This window comes from Vanacampus margaritifer, chromosome 17 (genome assembly GCF_051991255.1).
Source record: "Vanacampus margaritifer isolate UIUO_Vmar chromosome 17, RoL_Vmar_1.0, whole genome shotgun sequence".
NCBI classification, from domain to species: domain Eukaryota; kingdom Metazoa; phylum Chordata; class Actinopteri; order Syngnathiformes; family Syngnathidae; genus Vanacampus; species Vanacampus margaritifer.
This window is the reverse complement of record NC_135448.1, coordinates 13903609-13923797: the sequence shown is the minus strand read 5'-3', so window position 1 is coordinate 13923797 and position 20189 is coordinate 13903609. Positions and strand designations below refer to the sequence as shown.

General features: G+C 38.9%; 1 protein-coding gene across 2 annotated transcripts in view; it reads left to right on the top strand.

The window, feature by feature from the left end:
• Positions 1–17334, top strand: part of khdrbs3 (KH domain containing, RNA binding, signal transduction associated 3) — a 106885-nt gene extending 89551 nt beyond the window's left edge. The window contains exons 8-11 of one of the 2 annotated variants that reach the window (XR_013289029.1): positions 6795–6847; positions 9424–9563; positions 12764–12804; positions 14492–17334. Coding sequence is in view for 1 of the 2 variants with exons in the window: in XM_077549498.1 (XP_077405624.1) it covers positions 6795–6847; positions 9424–9515 (145 nt within the window). In the remaining variant the exon portion in view is untranslated. Of the gene's footprint in view, positions 1–6794; positions 6848–9423; positions 11721–12763; positions 12805–14491 lie in introns of those variants that run through there. The other variant, XM_077549498.1, reaches the window with a different exon arrangement.
• The last annotated feature ends 2855 nt before the right edge of the window (positions 17335–20189 follow it).

Below are 20189 nucleotides of genomic sequence, written 5' to 3'. Positions count from 1 at the left end.
TGGCGTTTTTTTTTTCCCTCGTCTTTAAAGTGACCGGTGAAAAAGAGGGGCTGATGCAAAGTTAGAAAAGCTTTCACAACTAAAATGCTGCACTAACATTTTTGCGCTGGTAACAAAACACTGCCCATATTGTGCTTTATTGTCCGACGCCCTCGCCGCTCCGCTGGCTTTTTGCACAACATTGCTTTCCGGCTGCTTTTGGGGCCAATTTGCCAGTGTTGAAGTGGACAAATGCACAAAGCTACACTGCACAAACACCCAAGAGTGGATCACCTGACGAGAAGAGAAACATTTGCATTGTAAAGTTGCACAAGTGGTGACAAACTTTTAATTGTCTCCCATCTGGAGCTACAGTATAGTCCAGTGTGGACATAGTTTTACAACCACAATAGTTTGTTTTTTTTCCAGTTTAAAATGCTGAATATCTTAGTGTGGAAAAGAGGTGACTGGGTTATGTTCTGGGGCTGCTTTGCTGCATCCGGCACAGGAAAGACAATTGAGGCCTTCTGGAGTGAAACCCAGTCTCAGAAAACTTGCTCACGGCAACTAAACTTTTTATATATATATATATATATATATATATATATATATTGCGGCCAAATCGATTTTTAAGCATACATTTTTTATGGGAATATTCAACAAAACGTCTTACTTGGGGGTTAGGAGTTAAACGTTAAGCGTAGAAGAATGTTATATTAATGGAACATTAAACCTTAATATTTCTATTTCAGTGCTGTTCAAACATGAAACGGACTGCAACCTGATTTTCAGATAAATAAATACATTTTTGTACAAATCTTACAGTGTACATGTACAAGTTTACTGATTGGTATTTTCTAAATTTGAGTTAATAATAAATAATAAATTGCAATAATCAATTTATAGATTTGTATCGAGATTAATCGGTATCGAATCGACTAATCGATAATAATTTATTGAATCGTGATACAAATTGAATCGCCAAGTACTAGGCAATTCACACCCCTAATATATATATATATATATATATATATATATATATATATATATATATATTGCGGCCAAATAGATTTTTAAGCATACATTTTTTATGGGAATATTCAACAAAACGTCTTACTTGGGGGTTAGGAGTTAAACATTAAGCATAGAAGAATGTTATATTAATGGAACATTAAACCTTAATATTTCTATTTCAGTGCTGTTCAAACATGAAACGGACTGCAACCTGATTTTCAGATAAATAAACACATTTTTATAGAAATCTTACAGTGTACATGTACAAGTTTACTGATTGGTATTTTCTAAATTTGAGTGAAAAGAAATTGCAATAATCAATTTATAGATTCGTATCGGGATTAATCGGTATCGAATCGAGACCTATGAATCGTGATACAAATTGAATCGCCAGGTACTAGGCAATTCACACCCCTAATATATATATATATATATATATATATATACAAAATGAAAAACTCGAGGCCGTCAACATGAGACTTGCACCTCCACCTCGTACCTCCGCCGGCTCCTTTAATGTGCTGTGAGGTCTCTTCAGATTCATCACCGCGGACGTCAAGAGTAATGGCGGCGTAAGACAACACAGTCCACTTGGGTCGTGTACTACATCATTCAATTTTAACACTCCCATCTGTTTCGCCCTAACAGCGACATCAAGGCTCAGGATGAGCCATTTACTGAGATGACAGATGCACTACAGAGGCTTTTTTTTTTTGTTCACCTGAGGGAAAGTAGGCCTTGGATCACATTCCCAATGAAAGACACTTTGCTCTGTTGTCTTTGTGTCTCCTGGTCCAGACCAGAATTTCCAGACAGATGTGCCTTACCAGCGAGGTGACACAAAGCAGCGGTGGCCTTCTCCTAATGAATGTCAATTCAAAAGATGGCCTATTTAGAACGGCAAAGCTCGCTTATACCTGTGACAGCACCATATCGCAAGTTGGATCCTCTTGCTGCATGACAGAGTGACTCACAGACGGTCAGAGTGGTTGTTTACTTCTAATGGCGTCCTAACCAACGTTCCTCAAGCTTGTTCAGAAATAAATGAACCCTACCAATTTCCTATGCACATTCTTTTGGAAAAAAGAGCACTTTAAAACAACCAGTTGGAACCCAAGGGCAGCTGATAGAATGAAAACAAGCAGAGGTCCCAGAATTGAACCCTGTGGAACACCATACATTTTGTTACACATGTGAATTCATATTGCACATATTTGTCCATATCATTTGCGTCGGGTATGTGTCTTGACCTCTAACCCCTAAGACTGACTCACCGAACCCTGAGGGGTTCGATCAAACCCAGGTTTCGAACCTCTGCCTTATCATTAACTCTTTCACTGCCATGGACGTTAAAAGACGTCAAGTAAAAACCTACGGAGGGCCGCCAATGACGTTAAAAGACGTCATCCAATTTTTATTTTTTTTGAAACGGGTGGAGGAAAGCCTTGGCCAGCTGTGGTGAAAGTTTCAAGCAGATCTAGTTAGCCTAATGACTATTTTTGGCCCCTAGATGGCAGCAATGACTCTCTTTTGACAAGATTGGGTAGGCGTCAGTAGAAGACGTGAGGCGGAGCTAGAGGGGACAATGGCTGGGGAAGGGAAGAGAACAATGGCGACCGGTTGCAAGCAGCTCACGCTCGAGCATTTTTTTTCAAAGACGAAAAGCATTGACCAACGCTAAAGAGCACATTGATGACGACGATGATCATCATCGATGATGATGATGGTGACTCCGAGGTTGACGGCGAAGTTGGAAGCGCTGACGCGGCGGCTATGACGACGTCATAAAGGTTCACGGGCTAGTGATGCTAACACCGGAAAACGCGGAGCACAACCGAGCACGCTCAGGCGGACGTTCAATCGGACGACGAAGAGTGCCCCGAGTCCAATGCATATTCATCGGAGTGGGTACAGTCTGCTACTTGCTATTCCCCGGAAAAAAAGGCCGTCAAGAAAGTGTAACGTCTGCACGCGAAACGAACAATCGAAGTGAAACGTATCTGTTGTGCAAATCCTGCTCCATCTCCTTGCACGCAGGGCAGTGTTACAAAAAGAAAAACTGTATTTGAAACATCCACATAATTGTAAATAGTACCACAGTTGCGCACATTTGTAAATAGTTTGCGAATTTGTTTTGTCAAATTGTTACACTGTTGAATGGAAATAAACGTATTTTGCAATCTAAAAACACTTTTTCATTGTTGGTGGTGGTGTATTACAAAAGTAACGCACTATTTAGGTGTTTGTGGCATCATTCATGGACAAAAAGAAGTGTACAATTCACTAGAGTGCATGAAATAATATCGTTTCACAAAAAGCTCTTTTTCTCCGTTTTTTGTTTCAAAACAGAGCATTTCGGTGAAACTAACCATTTTCTATTGTTGATTACTGAAGAACGGAATAAGGTAGAAACAAACTTTTTTTTCTGATGAAAGATGAGAGTTCAATCTTTCATTTGGTCGTATGTGTGTTTCCATAGTCCAAACACAACATTTTCTGTGGACCTTGAAAGATCAGTCAAAATGCTTAAATCGGCTGGCACTGGCGACATCCCGTTTCTGAAAATGTCTGGCAGTCAGAGTTAAAGGGATACTTGACTCATTGAGCCATTTTCAGAAGTAAAGTTAATATTTTGTCCAGAATGAACTTCTTGTACAATTAATACCTTTAAAAACAAATTTTTTCACGTGCTGTCGACTGAAGATGACATCATCACCTGTGCTGAGGAAGTCGGTAACGACCAATCGTGGCTCACCTGTTTTCTGTGTTTAGTCAGCAAACTGAGCCATGATTGGTTGTTACCGACTTCCTCAGCACAGGTTACGTCATCTTCAGTCGACAGCACGTGGAAAATTTTGTTTTTGAAGGTATAAAATTGTTCATGAGTTATCACAATCATTCTGTACAAAATATGAACTTTTTACTCCTGAAAATGGCTCAATGAGTCAAGTATCCTTTTAATGAATTGCCAATCAAAAGCAAGCATTATATCAGTGCTCACCTTGTGAAATGCAAGCGAACGGCGAAGTTGACGTTTAGTTTTGTCTTCCTGCTGTCAGCTGCGCTTGTCGAGGCGGGAGGCGCATCGGCGGCGGTTTCCAGCTCAACTGACTTGGAAAGATGCTTAAAATAAATCAAGATCAAAAAAAGCTGACAGCCTTACACCCCAGAATGGGGTTGGTGCTGTCAAGAATTCATTTGTTGTTTTTGTTAGTCGGTTGTGTACAGGAAAGCCCATCGTTATACAAAAATGTGTCCTCAAGCACCGTTTGTGACAAAAGGATTCTCTGAAATTAGAATTGCATGATGTTTATTTCAAGAAAATAAAAAAAACTCAATCTCATGGTGGCTGTCCAAATTTTGTCCCCTTGTCCCTTCTCGCCACTCCCGCAGCCGATGAGCCACCCAAAACGCTTTTAAGACGGTTCCGCCTACTGTCCTCCATTGACCCGATTGTCTCGCCGAAAAGACAAAGAAAAAAAACACACACACGCAATAAAACATTGATGTCGCTGGCTGTTAAGTGTGGCTCTTAAAGCTGTTCTGCAGCACGGCTCGGTGCGTTCGTGCGCCTTGCCGTGCTTTTTGTGTGCATGCCACACACCAACACGCAGATTAGGAAGTTAAGACTATTTCGACAAATTATTCACGAACCAATCAGTAGATTGATGAAGATATTGATGGAACGCTACGATAATAACGGAAGAATTTAGTGCTGTGACAGGTTTAACATTAACGATTGTCGGCCAGGCCGTTTTCAGTGCAAATCAGGGATGAAAGGTCGCTCTTAGCCCACCCCTCATCACAGGATAATTGGTCAGTAGAATCATTTAGAAACAATCTGGCCATTGCTGACTTTAATCAGAAGAGAGGAAAAAAAATTCCAATTAGGCCTGATTATCAGTATGTGTTCATCATATGCAACAGGATAATCACTCAGGATAATCATTTATATGTATCCAGCAATCGGCGTTTGCTGACCTATATTGTAAGAAAAATGTTCATCATTGGTGTGTGTGTGTGTGTGTGTGTGTGTGTACTACTTAATACATTCTACACCACAAGCTAATATTTTAGGATAATCATTTAAAGACACAATCAAGCCATTGCTGACTTTGATCAGAAGAGGGGAATAATGCTCCAATTAGACCCAATTATTAACCCTATTAACTCTTTGACCGCCAAAAACGTTTAATGACGTATGCTAAAATCCTAATGAATGCCGCCAATAACGTCAATTGACGTCAACTACGTTTTTTTTTTTTTTGAATAGTGCAACACTGCCTTGTCATTGGGGTTGTAAAATCCCAAAACAGCCACTAACTATCGCCAGCAGATGGCAGCATTGTATCTGTTTTCAATAGGCTCCCAGTGTATGGAATTACAATGAAACATGACAAATCTGATGAAATTGAACGTTTTCAAGGATGACGTGAATGATCAAAGCTTTTATCACATTAAATCTAATTCACAGAGCGTCACTAAACAATAAAATATTAGTGTCAAAGTCACTGTTGGGCAGAAAATGTATCTTTTCACAAAAAGCTCGTTTTCTCCTTATCTTTTCAATTTCTGCTCAATGTCACTCAAATTACCTACCGGTATTTTCAAATAATGATTACTAAAGAACGGAATAAGGTAGAATCATACCTTTTTTTTTTCTAATGAAAGAATGGAACGCGATTTTCCAATTGGCACCCACCATGTTTATATGGTCAAAACACACAATATTCTGTTTGCCTCGAAAGATGAGTTAAAATACTCGAAATCGGCTGGCATTGTCGGGGTTGTTTTTTGGATAATGTTTGGCAGTCAAAGAGTTAACACCCCACAACACAGGATTATCACTAAGGATATTCATTTCGCGACATCTGACACTCGGGCCATGACTGACTTGGATCAGAAGAGAAGAAATATGCTCTAATTGGGCCTGATTATTTGTATGTGTGGACTCCGATCAGCACACCATTCGCACAGGATAATCATTTACAGATCTAAAAATCATGCCTTTGCCGACTAATTGAAAGGTAGGTGAAAACGACATTCAGGCCTTTGCTGACTTTTTGAGAGGGAAAAATGATCAAATTCTGATTATCTGCATGTGTGTACTCGTAGTTGTTACATCAAACAGTCCATGTCAGATAAAAAAAAAAATACACAAGATAGGAGCAATCGTCTTGCCTTTTAGCAACCGTTGCTGAAGCCCTCCGCCGCCGTCGCGCTGGGTTTAAAATAAACCGTTATTCGTTACTTCCAATCTGTCACCTGCGTGCCCGGAGCGGTCGCGTGGCGTCAAGATTTCAGGTGTTTTCAGCCCTCTAATCCGCGCGGCAGTCAGGCGCCGCTGTCACATGCCGGCTGGCGTGACAGACAGACAGACAGACAGACAGACAGACAGACAGGCGGCGAGGGCCCAGCTGTGACGGCTGGCGTCGACTCCGTGGCAGCCTTATGATGAATTGCCTCCACCGCGACTGAGGCGATTGTTCTGTCGGCGCCTCGAGTGCACGCCAGCGAATTTGCCGCGGAAGTGGCTCGCCCCGTCTTTTTGTTTTTCATTACGGATGCCAACTCTCGTCGATCTCCGTGCTCAGTTGCTGCATCCTCGCAGAACCGCAAATAAATAACACGGGTGTGCTGCTTTTTTTTTTGTTCCATATTTATTATTGTTTATGTCTAGTCATACCACACCTGCATCTTTCTCCACTAAATGTGCGCACACTCACAGCAAACAACAAGGCGCTCTAAAGCTTTACTATACTATATTTACTGATAGGATGCTGTTTTTTGTCTGTTTGCAGCTCAGACGACTACTATGAATATGGACAAGGCGGTGAATCATACGAGTCGTACGGTGAGTTTTTTGGGGGGGGAAAAAAAAGTCTGCTTATCAGCATCTTGTCTGCCCTTGCGTCTCCCACCAGTGTCACGCTTTTATCCCCCAGCTACATTCAGGCTGACAGCTCATTTACTTTCGTCCTTTCCGTTGCATTTTGCTTGCATACCTAATTTTGTTTTTACTGAGGAAAGACCTTAACGTCACAATTGTCATTGGCAGTTGTCTTATTATACAGTACAGTACTAAGACAAAACATACGGTTTGATGACATTGACTACATCGTTGTGCTAGCTGACATTTGTCCTTAAATTGTGACTTTCAATAATGATATGTCCTTTACTTGTAAACGCTATTTAAAACGACGACTATTTCAGTCATTTCAACACTAGCTGGCTTGGTTTCTTGTGAAATTGTGATAATATCATTGTAGTATTAAGAGAAAAAGTAATTCTAGTTTTAAGGGGAAATATTAGATGGTAATAATAAAATAAAACACATACTCACCCACATATAAAACATAAAAGAAAATAAAGGAGAGCAATGATGATATGTCAAATCGGTAAAATTACCGAATGAACAATACTGAGCTCTCCAGAAAAAAAAGAAAAGAAAAGAAAAAAAAAGATGGCAATAAAGAACGACAAAAATGTGCTAGTGTAAGAATTTTATGAACGAACGTTAAAGTTGCAAGTCCAGGGAAAGAAAGTCAACCGGTACTATAATGTAGATATTTTACGAGAAATATTACATGAAACTATTTTTAAATTATGATGCTAGCACACATTTTGCTATGCTTTATTCTAGTGACTACTTTTTTTCAGACATTATTGTACTGTGTCCGGTTGTTAAAAAATCGGTTATTTTTTAACCACTGGTTAAGTAGATTTAACCGACCCTTAATTTACGTTTAACGGCACCATTATGTTGTTGTTCAAATCTTAAAGAACTAAAAGTCAAAACACTTGCTAACTTTTTAACAGTGTGGTTGACTAAACAAAAGCATGTGGTCATACCACGTTACATTTTGTTGGTAAATTATCTCAAATTTGTGTCAAAATAATGAATATACCATTTCATCAGTAGTTTTGGCATTTGGTAATGCTACATGAAGTCTATGATGTGGTTCACAGCAGGAGTAAGTTCTGGTGGTCCTCATCCGGCTTCTGCGATTGGATTCGGTTGCCAATGTCAGTTTTTTTTGGCCTTCCGAGTCATTTTTTTTCAACCGTTCACTAACAACGTGACCATGTTTTGAACAACGCAAATATAACGGCGGGTTAAGAATTTAACCAGCAATTACCAGTGGTTAAAATAACCAAGAATTTAACAACCAGGCACAGGGAAAATTTTATCTTATCTAACTATCACGATTCTACAAATGACAAATTTGTTCTAGTAAAAGTAGTTACGTTCTGATAAAATTACCATACGCATTTGAATATTCAATTTATGTTTAGTAGTTTAATCTAGTTGTAGTATGACTTTGTTTCTCATAAATTACCAACATAGTCCTGTTTTTTTTTCCTCCTAAGCATAACCCATAATGATGATACCACACATCACAATATTGATCATTTTTCATCAATCAATCAAAACTTTATTTATTTTACTTTATTTATTTATTTATTTTTTCTTTTTCTGGAGAGCTCAGTATTGTTCATTCGGTAATTTTACCGATTTGACATGTCATCATCATTGCTCTCTTTTTATTATTTTTTTTTTTTTTTAAACAAAAACTTTATTTGTATAGCACCTTTCATACATTAAAGTGCAACTCAAGACGCTGAACAATTAAACATCCATAGTGCAATAAAAAGGGGGGGAAAATCATGTCCTTTGTCGCCTCATTGTTGACTTAAGTCCAGTTGCACTTTTGACTACTATTTGGCAAAATACTCGCATCATTAAATGTTTAGTGTATTTTATTCAAAGTCTCTATTTTTAGTCGCAGCGATTAGCAAACAACTTTCCAACTTTTCTTGGCGCTACGCAAAAGAATCACGCGCATTTCGCTCATTAGTATTTTGCATGGCGCCACATAAAATAAACCTGCCAAGTGTTTTTACTGTATTACCTCGGCATGGGTCACCCAAAGGGCGACAGCTCAAAGGAAGCTGATAACGGCGTCCGCGCGGGGGCCCATCCTTGGTTTCAAAACGCAAGGTTAAAACGGCGTATTTCTTCAAAGTGACACTCGGCGAAAGGGTGACAGGTTTAATTAAGGGGTATCGGCTGCGTGCTGCCGGCAGCTTGTACACAGAGGAGAGGAGGGGGGAAGGGGCGGGGGGGTTGGATACACAAGCCTTTGTGAGCCTGAGCTCCAGGGGAAGTCTCAGCACTGGCTGCAGATCAGACAAAAGGTGCCATCGATAGCGCCACTTTCACTCCAATGGCACCCGTGGCCGATCGTGACCTTTTTTGCTAGGAGCCCCTAAACGGGCGCTTTTCAAGGAGACCTTTGATCACCTCGTTCAATTATCTAAGATGAGTTCTGGCAGGTACGCGTTGGAATCAATAGACCGTGGATTGGGAAATGTGAAAGGTTTTGATTGTGGATGTTTTAGCAAACTTTGCAATCCTGTTTTAATCAGGTCAAGAAGAGTGGGCGGACAGTCGCGGCAAGGCGCAGTCGGCGAGGACGACCAAGGGAGTGTACAGAGAGCAGCCGTACTCCAGATACTGAACTGTGTCACGGCCCACACCCGAGTCCTCGCGGCAGTTCCAACCCCAAGTAATGGATTTTTTTATGGATGTCCCCACATTTTTAGAAATGAAATTAAATATGGAATAAAAAAAAATAAAAAAAATAAACATTATAGAAGGACTCTGAATGAGTGAGATCTGGTTTTGAAAAGGGAAGCCCCACTCCATTGAAAAGTGAAAAAAAAAATATGAAGGGAATAAAATCGTAATATCATTGTGACAGTGAAGTCATAGACTATAAAAAAACACAACATTATGATGAGTGCCCCCCCCCCCCCACCAAAATGGTTTCAATTGCCTGATGGTGGCACTACTACTAATAAAGCTCCTCTCCTTATTGTAAAATCCCTTGTATAATAACTAGCCATCAATTTACTTTATTTTTCTTTCCGAGTGCCAAAGGTATCGTAATGATTTGAATAATTATGGGCTGCTGAGTCTTAAAATGACACCCGTTTTTTTTTAAATTGGCTTTAGTTTTAGAGATATTTATATTGTTGACAATTACAGTAATTTCTGGACTATAATATACCGGACTATAAGCCGCGCTAGCTAAATTTGGGGAATACTCGAGTTTGTTACACATATAAGCCGCACCTGACTGTAAGCCGCAGATGTTTTAATGTTACCGCACGTGTTTACCGCTACTTTTTTTTTTTTCCATTATGAGGGTGCAAATTGTATTGTATTGTGTCTCTTACTGTATTTGGGCTCACTTGGTTTGTTTTGCTCTGCCTTGCGCTTCTTTTATAGTGCGCCCCCTTGTGATCTGATGGATAAGCCGCACCTTTTTATTAGCCGCAGGGTCGAATGCAAGTGAAAAAAGTAGCGGCTTATAGTCCAGAAATTACTGTGATTGATTAATAACTGATTTGGGGATATTAAAAATGTTTGTCGTTTATTCTCTTACAAAAGTAAAACAAGCTTGTTGTTTACTCCTAATGTTGCCTAATTTTCTAAAAAAAATTCAAATAAAATTGATTTTTTTCACGTGAAACATAATTTACATGTAGAAGGCTCTGTGATAAAAATTTTCACATTATTGCGTCAAAAATGAAAGAATACCACATTGGCATGCGTGAAAAGACAGATTAGCAGAATACACGTTTCCTCTCTACAAATATTAGTGAGATTTTAGACAAACCTCTCCCTATTGATTTTGGTTGAGTAAGCCTGGTTTGTTAAAAAAAGTGATCAGTAGGAACGTCAACTCTGTCATTTTCGTCTGTAACTCTGCTTCTCTTGTCGTCTTTCTTGCTTAGCGGCTATGAGCTAGCCGCTAATGCTAGAGCACTGGAGCACCGCTAAATACTTGCAATACAATGTCTGCATATTTTTTTTTTATTTTTTTTTTTAGCATCCTTAATTAACAATCGAACTTGATTTCGGAACGACAATCTCAGGTTAACAGTTTGTGACAGATTTTGGCAAGCTCGCCAAAAATAGCCTAACCTGACACGTCGAGGGCGTCAAAAGTCTTGGATTGTATTACAAGTACAACATTTTGTCCAAAATAATATTCCATAATTTTACTCCTAATATTGTGATTTTATTCCTGTGATATAAAATCCAACACAAGCTACACTTTCACTTTATAATCTTTCTTCATAAATTCTGACTAGTTAACTTTCCTTTCCTCCAAAATATCTTCTTTTCGGTGTGGGCCTCACGCTGACCTTAAAACTTTTCAGAATGTATCCTTCTGTCCTTTCAGAAATCAACAGACATGAATTTGTGATTTGAGTTCCAGCTATGTAAGACATATGAAGCTAATTTCACTTTTGTCGTAGTCGCGGTGAGCCGCCGGGTGCGACTTTTTAAGTATTTCCCTCCATATACTTCAATGAAATATTGGTTCATCGCTAAAGTTAGTACTAGGACGTGTGGTATTGTAGATATCTTTTTTCTTGAGGAGTAAGTGGAAATGTGACCCTTGTAATATATGCATTTTCCAAGAAAAAAAAAAAAAAAGAGAACATAAGTCATACTGTATACATATTGTATTGCTGTTTCGTCATTTTTGTAAGATATTAGTACGTCGGTGTTAAAGGGCTTATGAAAGCATGGGGTGCAATGTGGATGTTTGTCAGCTGTTTTAGTCATGATGCAATTGTGTTCATAAACCTCTTTAATGCGTCTAATAAATAGGAATTTAATACCAAATGCACAAATCTGCAAAATAGTCCATAGGCTTTTGTCATTTGTGATTATTCGTTTTTTTTTTTTTTATGCGCTTAAATGGGTCATTTTGACATGATGATAGAATAGACATTCTAAGGCCTAATTATGAACTTGACGAACTCATATGCTTGTGAATATGTTCCCTTTCCCTCCCTCAAGTTAGACTTGTTGAGCTTATATGGATTTTTTTTTTTTTTATAGCTTATATAAGCCCTTTAATATTTCCCTCTTGTCGATGCTGAATAAACATTTTGAAAAAAAAAAAACTGGTGTTATTGACTCGATAAAATCCAACTTTAATTTAAACTAAAAGGCAGACAAAGAGGAGACAAAACAACAACAACAAAAAGAGTTGCGGGATTTTCCTTATTTGACTTTGTGGGGAAGTCGAGATTTTGAGATCTCCTCTCTGTTTGTCCGCATAATGTCGAGCGGCATCCGTAAACCCGCATTAACTGTGTGAGTGTTTACCCCGACAGACACGGCTCGTAGCCCTGCATGAAGGCCTCCTCGACACCCTCTCAGGCCAGTTCACATCCCCGGCTGGGGGATTTGCTCTCTCTTCTTCTTCTTTTTTTTTTTTTCTTCTTTTATTGCTCTTTCTGCTCTACTCCCTGCGCTCTTGTGGCCCTGGCCCAGCCATTTAAAGAGCCCGCCTTTGCCCCGTCCGTTAAAGAGACTCTAAATGACCCCCAGCTGACCTCAGCAGAGGGAAGACGGCAGTAGCTGTTTAAAAAGACCAGCGCCCCCACAAGGTAATACAACCGGACCCAGATTAACCTCTCGAACTAACATAGTTTCACTTAAACGCTCTCTAAACTTAAATGTAACATGTTTATCTTGTCTGTGTCTAGGTCGCAAAGCTGAGGATAATTAGCCATCTTTAACAACGAATGTAAACTATGTGATAAATCGCTGTAACATTTCAATGAGCTTTTTAAGGCAACACATAATGGATCCATAAACTACAATATGTCTTGTGTCAATGTTTTTGCTGTGATCAGTGTTAACTGGTGGGCTAATTGTGTTGCTTATATTCCACTTTAGGTTGACCTACTAGGCCGTCCATTACCTCATTGGCACAAAAGGTACGTAAAAGTAGTCGTGTAGTCGTATATTTTTAAGACAAACCTTGTGCGCTGCTATCCAAAAAAGATCTCAAATCATTTAAATACATGTTGTTAAATGTGTGTTCCATTTAAATATATGTTGTTGTTTTGTTAAAGAAAACACTGGGTTGCAATATTTAACTCATTCTCTCCCAACCATTTTCACCGAAGTAACCACCTTCGCTCCCGGCTGTTTTACTGGATTTTGACCAGAGGTGGCAAATCCAGGTCCAGAAAGTAGAACCCACTGCCACAGTTTGACTTTAGCCCCAAGCACTAGCTAGCTAGCTCCCTTGGTGCTCGTTTACCTGCTAGGGAGCTAGCCAGCTAGCTAGCATCAAGGTTTTTAATACCACAGAATATTGTGTTCTATTACTATAAAAAAGATGGAACCCACCAAAAGAAAGATTAGAGTCTCTTCTTTCATCAGGATAAAAAAAAGTATTTGTATCTGTTTCCGTTTTGCAGCAATTAGCATTAGAATATAGCTAAGTTTCGTCTTTATTCACAAACCTGTTGACAACAATGGGAAAAAGAGCTTGTTGCAACATGGCCATGGTTGACCTCTTATACTCTGCTGCCATCTGCTGGTCGTTTTTTTTTTAATTTTAATAACTACCATTGCTTTAAACAAACTCTTCATGTCAGAAGTTGTATAAAAGCCTTTAAAAAAAAACATAAAAAACATATAAATACATTTTTGGGAGTGCAGGACAAAGTATTAAAGTAATCACTTTTGCCACAAAACTATTTTATTTAGGAGGATAAAATGAAGCCATGTTTTCACAAAATTATTTTAAAAAAATGTTTCACATTTCATTCATAATATTTGTAATAGAATATTAATAATCTAACCCTTATTGTTAATTAGCATGCTATGTTTCCACATTGCTTTTGCATGTTACAAAATAATAAGGTAACATTAAACCAGATTGTTATTGCCAAATGTAATAAACTTGTATTTTTTTTATTCTAAGTGTTAGTTTTTTTTTTTTTTTTTTGGGTAGCTTTAGGCTTTACAAAATCAGGAATTGTCGACAGATCAGTGAGTTTGAAAATAATGATAACTGATTACCAATTTGAAAGGAAATAGTGAAAACCCATGTATATTTGATGGCAATTGAAACGCATGAAGAGAAAAAAAGTAAACTCCAAAAAATCTTCAAAAAATGCGGATAAATATTAAATATAACATTATTCAATGTCATTGGTCAATGGGGCAAATTAAGAAATGACATCAATTTTGCATAAAATGCTAAATATCGTCCGATCCTGATCCAGCCAATCAGATCAGTGTCTAATCTGGTTGTTGTTGTTGTTGTTTTTCGTTGTGAGCTGTTTGGATTTATTGCAGTAATCCAACTTCCTCCCACATTCCAAAAACACGCATGTTCACAGGAGACTCCATAGTGGCAGGACTGGACTCGCCATCTGGTATTAAGAGCAGATAACAATTTTTTTTTTGTTAGCTTTCCCATTTATTTTGTGGTCTAAAATGTATCTTGCTATAATAATCAACTTTGGTAATCATGGGATTTCTTGCAGTGACGTTAGAGGAATGATATTAAAGTTTAATGCCGTCAATAGACTGCAAACCACAATAAAAAAAACTGCTGCTCATGTTTTAACTTACAATGGCTCATATTCTTCTTTTTCCCCTCCACAGATGTGACGAACAGCACAGAAAAAAATCCCCCAAAAGGCTCACAAAGGATCACAAAGATACTGTATATCTCCCCGCTGGACTAACATGTTCACAGGTGAAGTTGAGATGCAATAAAAGAAGAGGGAGGCGGTTTATAAAAAAAAAAATTTAAAAAAAAGGTGCATATCTCACGTCATCACTGAGCGAGTAAACCCGTGAGCCGAACCGAATTCCTCATTCTCTCGAGATGTTCTGTCTGAGAACATTTCCTTCGCATTCCCGAGGCCGCTGACTGTATATATGTTCCGTAGACGCGGGAGTGCTCTGAACTGACTTTGAACCCGCTCTTTTCATTAAGATGGAGGCGGGGACGTCTTGTTTTCTCCTACATTAGACATCACCTGCCCACTTATTAGCGGAGAAAATTAAATAAAAGATGCTTTATATGCAAAGGTAAGTGACATCACGCAACCTGCGGCGTGCTAATTAACCTCCACGCCATCCACTTACATCAATATATAAGTGCCTTAATGTTACGTTGTTGTGACGCTTTAGGCTCATTAAGAGTGTGAAGAAAAGGCAGCTATTTTTTTTTTTATTTTTTTTTTCTGAATGCATTATCGCGATGTCAGAAAACCCCACCCATGTGCAGTCTATTCCGCTTGTACCTCTTAATGAGAATCGACTTCAATGGCTGTTACAAATCCAAAATAGCTTTCAGTGGGAATCGGGAGGGGGGGGTTAGAACATTCCGCCTGGTGCGTAAGTCCACAAAAGCCTGGCCGTATTCCGTTGCGCCCGCGTTATGTCCTGGGTGCCAGACAATGGTTTTCCATTAGAGGAGACGAAGCCCGGAGGAGACCTCGGCCCGGGCTTCCGACAATAACAATCGACCTGACGCTTTAGATCCCTCCCTTGCCACCTTCGGGGACTGCCGGGCTCTCTGAAGTGACTTCAAATGACAATGTTATCTAGAGCAGGCTGCTGCCGGTTCATAAAGTAAACAGGGCTTGTTTGATTAAGGATGCATGCAATGAAAGGAGGCGGGTCCCGGAGGCCGCGGCGGCCCCGATTCATGCCACCGTGGACAAGACATGGATGCCCAATGAATTTGAAAAAAAAAAAAATACTTGACAGTATATAAGTGGGTGTGTCCAAATTTGGAGGCGGTCCGAAATGGGACGGGGTGATTATATCGTGTTCGTTTGATGCCGTTTTTATCCTGTTTTGTGACAGTTGTCGTGGCATACCAGGATTTATGCTAACCGTTTTGTAGCGTTCAATCGTAGCGCACGATAACCAATATTTGGAAACCGATTATTCATTTTCACGGCGTCGCTTGAATTTGTCAATATTTTTAAGCGTACGTTCATTGAACCACTTTTCACATTTTCAAAATGTTTTGAAATGGTAACAAAAAGTTCAAGGTCATCTGCATGTCTTACAAAGTGAAGTAAAAACTTGAACAATGGTTCCCTACTGTTTTTTTACAGTGAAACAAAGTTTTCAAAAATTACGAAATATCTGAAATGTTACATTTCTTCTCATCGTGGTATATTTCCAACAAAAACAAAATCTCTTATAATTTTTTCAAATGTTAAGTAAGTAGTTCCCTGAAGTTGACACAGTTTTAAATTGATCTATTATTGGCCGTCAGACTTAAAAAATTAAAAATTAAAAAAACGGTGATGCAGATATTTGCAAAATATCGGCCCGTACGATAATCTGTCTATCCCTAATATATTGGCCTGGCTTGTGTTGAATATGGCGAGTGCAATCTGAGCATGCTGTGTGCAGCGTGTATGTAAATAACAGCCTCAATTGGAAGCTGTGGTTCGAAAGATGGATTAATGATTTCGCTTTTTGACAGAAAATGCAGCAGTGCTACATGATCTTACATGCCGTCACAAATGCATTAAATCGATGAACATTGTGTATTTTTTTTTTTTTTATTGAATTATGACATTGCTATAAAAAAAATTTGAATATTTGTGATATAAGTAAATTTAGAGGGGTAATTTTAGAACGGAAGCCAAATTTGTACACAAGTCGGAACGTGCCGTAGTCTACCATTAACCTACTATTTGTTAACAAACAGTTAAAAAGTAACATTTCCATGTGCCCGGTCAACAAACAAGCCGAAACGGTAGCTAACAAATCTGCCAATCATTTATACTCATTACCCAACCAAGTCTCTGCTCCCTCTCCACTAAACGGCTTTTATTGTCACGCGTGCACTCCCTCCTAATCGTGTCCGGGGTGTAAAGTTGCCACCCCCTGCCTTTTTTTTTGTCCTGTAATTAACTGTGGGGCTCTTAATGTGCTGATGGCGAATCAATGTCCAAGTGCCTTGAAAGTGAGTGTTCATGTGACCCGGGGCTCACTAAATGGAAATTGGGGGATTGCCCAGGGATCGATCAAAGACGACGCTTTGACTGGAGGGGAGCCGACGAGTGGCATAATGCTCACTTTTTTTGTCAAATCAAATGATAATCATTGGGTTGGTCGTGTGTGTGTTTTTTGCCAGTAGCTTTAAAGTAGCACGGAAATGAAAGCATGGGTAAACTGTGTAAACACTATAAAAAAAATAAAATAAAATAGTGAAACGGGGGTGTTTATTTGGGGTACGTGTAAAGCAGGAAATACGTACCGGTATGTTATATAAACGGGAATGATGCTTTCAAAGAAAATGTATGTATACATTCGTGAGATATACATTGTTATACTGTGTCTCTCTTTTCCATGTGCTGTATTATCACTTTTGGTTTTGAACGTATAGAATCTTGTAAACGTACTGTATATAATCTTGTTTCTACTTATAAAATCTTCTCTCCTGATGATGAAATGTTTTGTATCATGTTAAAGTCATCACCAATCACTTCATATCAATTGTTACAGCTGCTGTGTGAAATGTTGTCATCATTATCTCACACTAGGAGAGAGGGGAAGCGGCAGTAAAACAGGCCAGAATCAAGATGGCAGGCAGCTGAGGCAAGGCAAGAGACTAGCGAGGTTACTCCAATGCTAATGAAATCTTTCCCAGAAGAATGTTGAAATTAACAACATAGATAATGTGGTTGCATAAGTGTACACACCCTCGTATAAATGGAGATAAATGGGTATTAGCCGACATTTAAAATGGCTCAGATTAACGAAGTAAAGTACTTAAAAAAAAAAGTGAAATGTGCAAGTATAATTATATCGCTTTTTGTCTAAAAACTAAGAATCCTTGTTGAAACAAAATCCTGAAAATCTATTCTCTCATTATTTATTTATTCATTTCTGAAGTTTTCTTCTGATGAAGGGTACTTTTGTAAACAATTCTTTAGGATGTGTTGACTGCTACCCCCCCCCCCAAAAAAAAAAAAAAAAAGCCCCTGGAGCAGACGGATTCCAATGGGAAATTGAGTTCGGCATTAAGCCTTAGAGGTTCCACTGTATATTAAATACATTAGCGTTTTAATCCTGGATTTGGGTTTTTGTATTAGCATGGCTTTGTGTTCCCATACGATGCATTCATGCTATTCCCTCAGGGAAGTAGAAGCAGTGCCGTGTCACAATGTTCGGAAGGAGCTGTAATGTAACGCTTAATGCAAACACTTCATGAATAGAACCGGGTAAGCTTGAGTGGATCTTGCAAAGACACCTTCACTACTCGCGTTAAAAGTGTTTACCTTAACACCTTTCCCCGCCCCCACTCTCACGGAACGCTAACCTTCTAAATGACATTTGCCTCCTGTTAAGCCGAGTATGTTTGGCATTTCAAGCGCTCCTCGCGCAGCCGCCGCACCTTTTTATAACCGCCGCATGGCGCGCTAAATAAATAACGGGGAGGACAAGGATCAATGCGCTTGTCTTGTCCCGGGAAAAGTCGGATTACTCTTCCCGAGGCTTTAATTGCTGTTTATGAAGTTTCGCTCCCGCCGCCGCTCGGATGCTCATTGCCGGCGGCTCTGGGTGTTAAATCAGCAGGTGGTTCAATTCCCTGCTCGTTATGTTGAAGAGCCATTGAGCAACAGTAAATGTCTCTCAGGGTAATGTGCGAGTAATGTCGCTATAATTGTGCTTTCGAAGAGAAGCGCCAATGTTTTGCAACTCCAACGGCACGGTTGCGCAATGAATGCAGTTTGCCATCCTGCAATAGGTGGAACGGAGAGAGACAATACCTCATTTAAATGTATTAAATCACTTTTTTTGTCACCCCTGGTAAAGTTTACTGACACATTAAGCAAGAGAGAATCAAATGTATATTTAAACAGCAAAATGTTCAACCAATTGTGCTTTTTGCTAACAAACGTTTGCTGGCTTAATGCTAAAATATAGTGCAAAAAGCCATAGACAAGCTAATGAAAATTAGCGTAGTTGTTACACTAATTGTACACTTTCAAACAACTGTTTCTTTAACACGGAGAATACAGTCGATACATTTGGGATTTTCCTTTTTGTTTCTTTTTCTTTCCTCTTGTTGTTTTGAGGGCTACAGCTAACGATTATGCTAATAAATGATCCACTGTCGATTATTTTGTCAATTAATTGATGTAACATGTTTTAATGTCAATCACTTTATTCAAAAACAACATTATTTGAAATGGACAATGCATAAAAAAACATTCAGTTTCGTCTGTAAAATGTCGGAAAATAGGGGAAAATATTTATCGTTTTTTAAAATTAAAAGCTAATTATTATTTGATTGTTTTTATTCAACACTAAGATAATCAGTCCAATTTAATAGAGGACTACAGAAATCGGATACGATCTACTATTGCAAAGCTGAAATTCTGAGCATTTGAACAATTTTAAATGAATAAAGGTATCATCGATTATCAAAAATAATTATTGATTACTTTGATGATCGATTAGTTGTGATTACTTGATTAATCTCTAGTTGTCATCATTCCTTTTTTTTTTTTTTTGCTGCTAATGCTAATATCGCTAATATTTTCTTACTCTTCATAAATGCTCTACTTTGTTGTGTTTTGAGAGGGGTCCAACCCGCCACCCCTAAAATGTGGGAGCATTTCTGCCAGGTAGTCCTTTTTCCTAATTGCTGTCTTATTTTTTTCTCCCCTTTCACGCTTTTTTTCTCTTTTTTCTTTCTTTCTCTTTTTCTTTCTTTTTTTTCTTTCTTTTCTCTTTCTTTTCTTTCTTTTTTTCTTTCTTTTTCTTTTTTGCTGCTAATATAGCTCATACTAATATTAATCTATTTTTTTTAAATATTTCCTATGTCAGTGCTGCTATTTTCCTTTTTGTAATTTTTAAAAACGTTTTATTTCCTTTTCGTTTTTCCCTTGAGGACTGAAGATACATCCATTTTTGTCAGGATAAATGTGTTTTTGTAGAGAGTCCACCCCACCCCAAAAAAAACACTTTTTTCCCCCCTAAATAACGAGTCAGGGGTGCCCACCTTGGCTCCAGGGTGCAGCATGAAGGGATAAAGTGGATCTCCAAGCCGGGATGAGCGGACGTGCTGCTTTCTTAAAAGTGTCTGCGTCTGCAGTCTGTCACCGGCGCTGATTTTTTTGTCCAGGCTTGTGAGGTGATCCCTCGGGGACCGGGCCGAGCACGTAGCGGCTTTAGCCTTACATCAGTGTTGGCTGAGGAGATAAAAACCACAGTGTCCTCGGGATAAGACCCGCACCTTGTGACCTTTGAGGCGCTCTCCCTTACAAGAATTGTTCTGAAGGATTTCATGCGCTTTTTTTCTTACGGCTTTCACCCC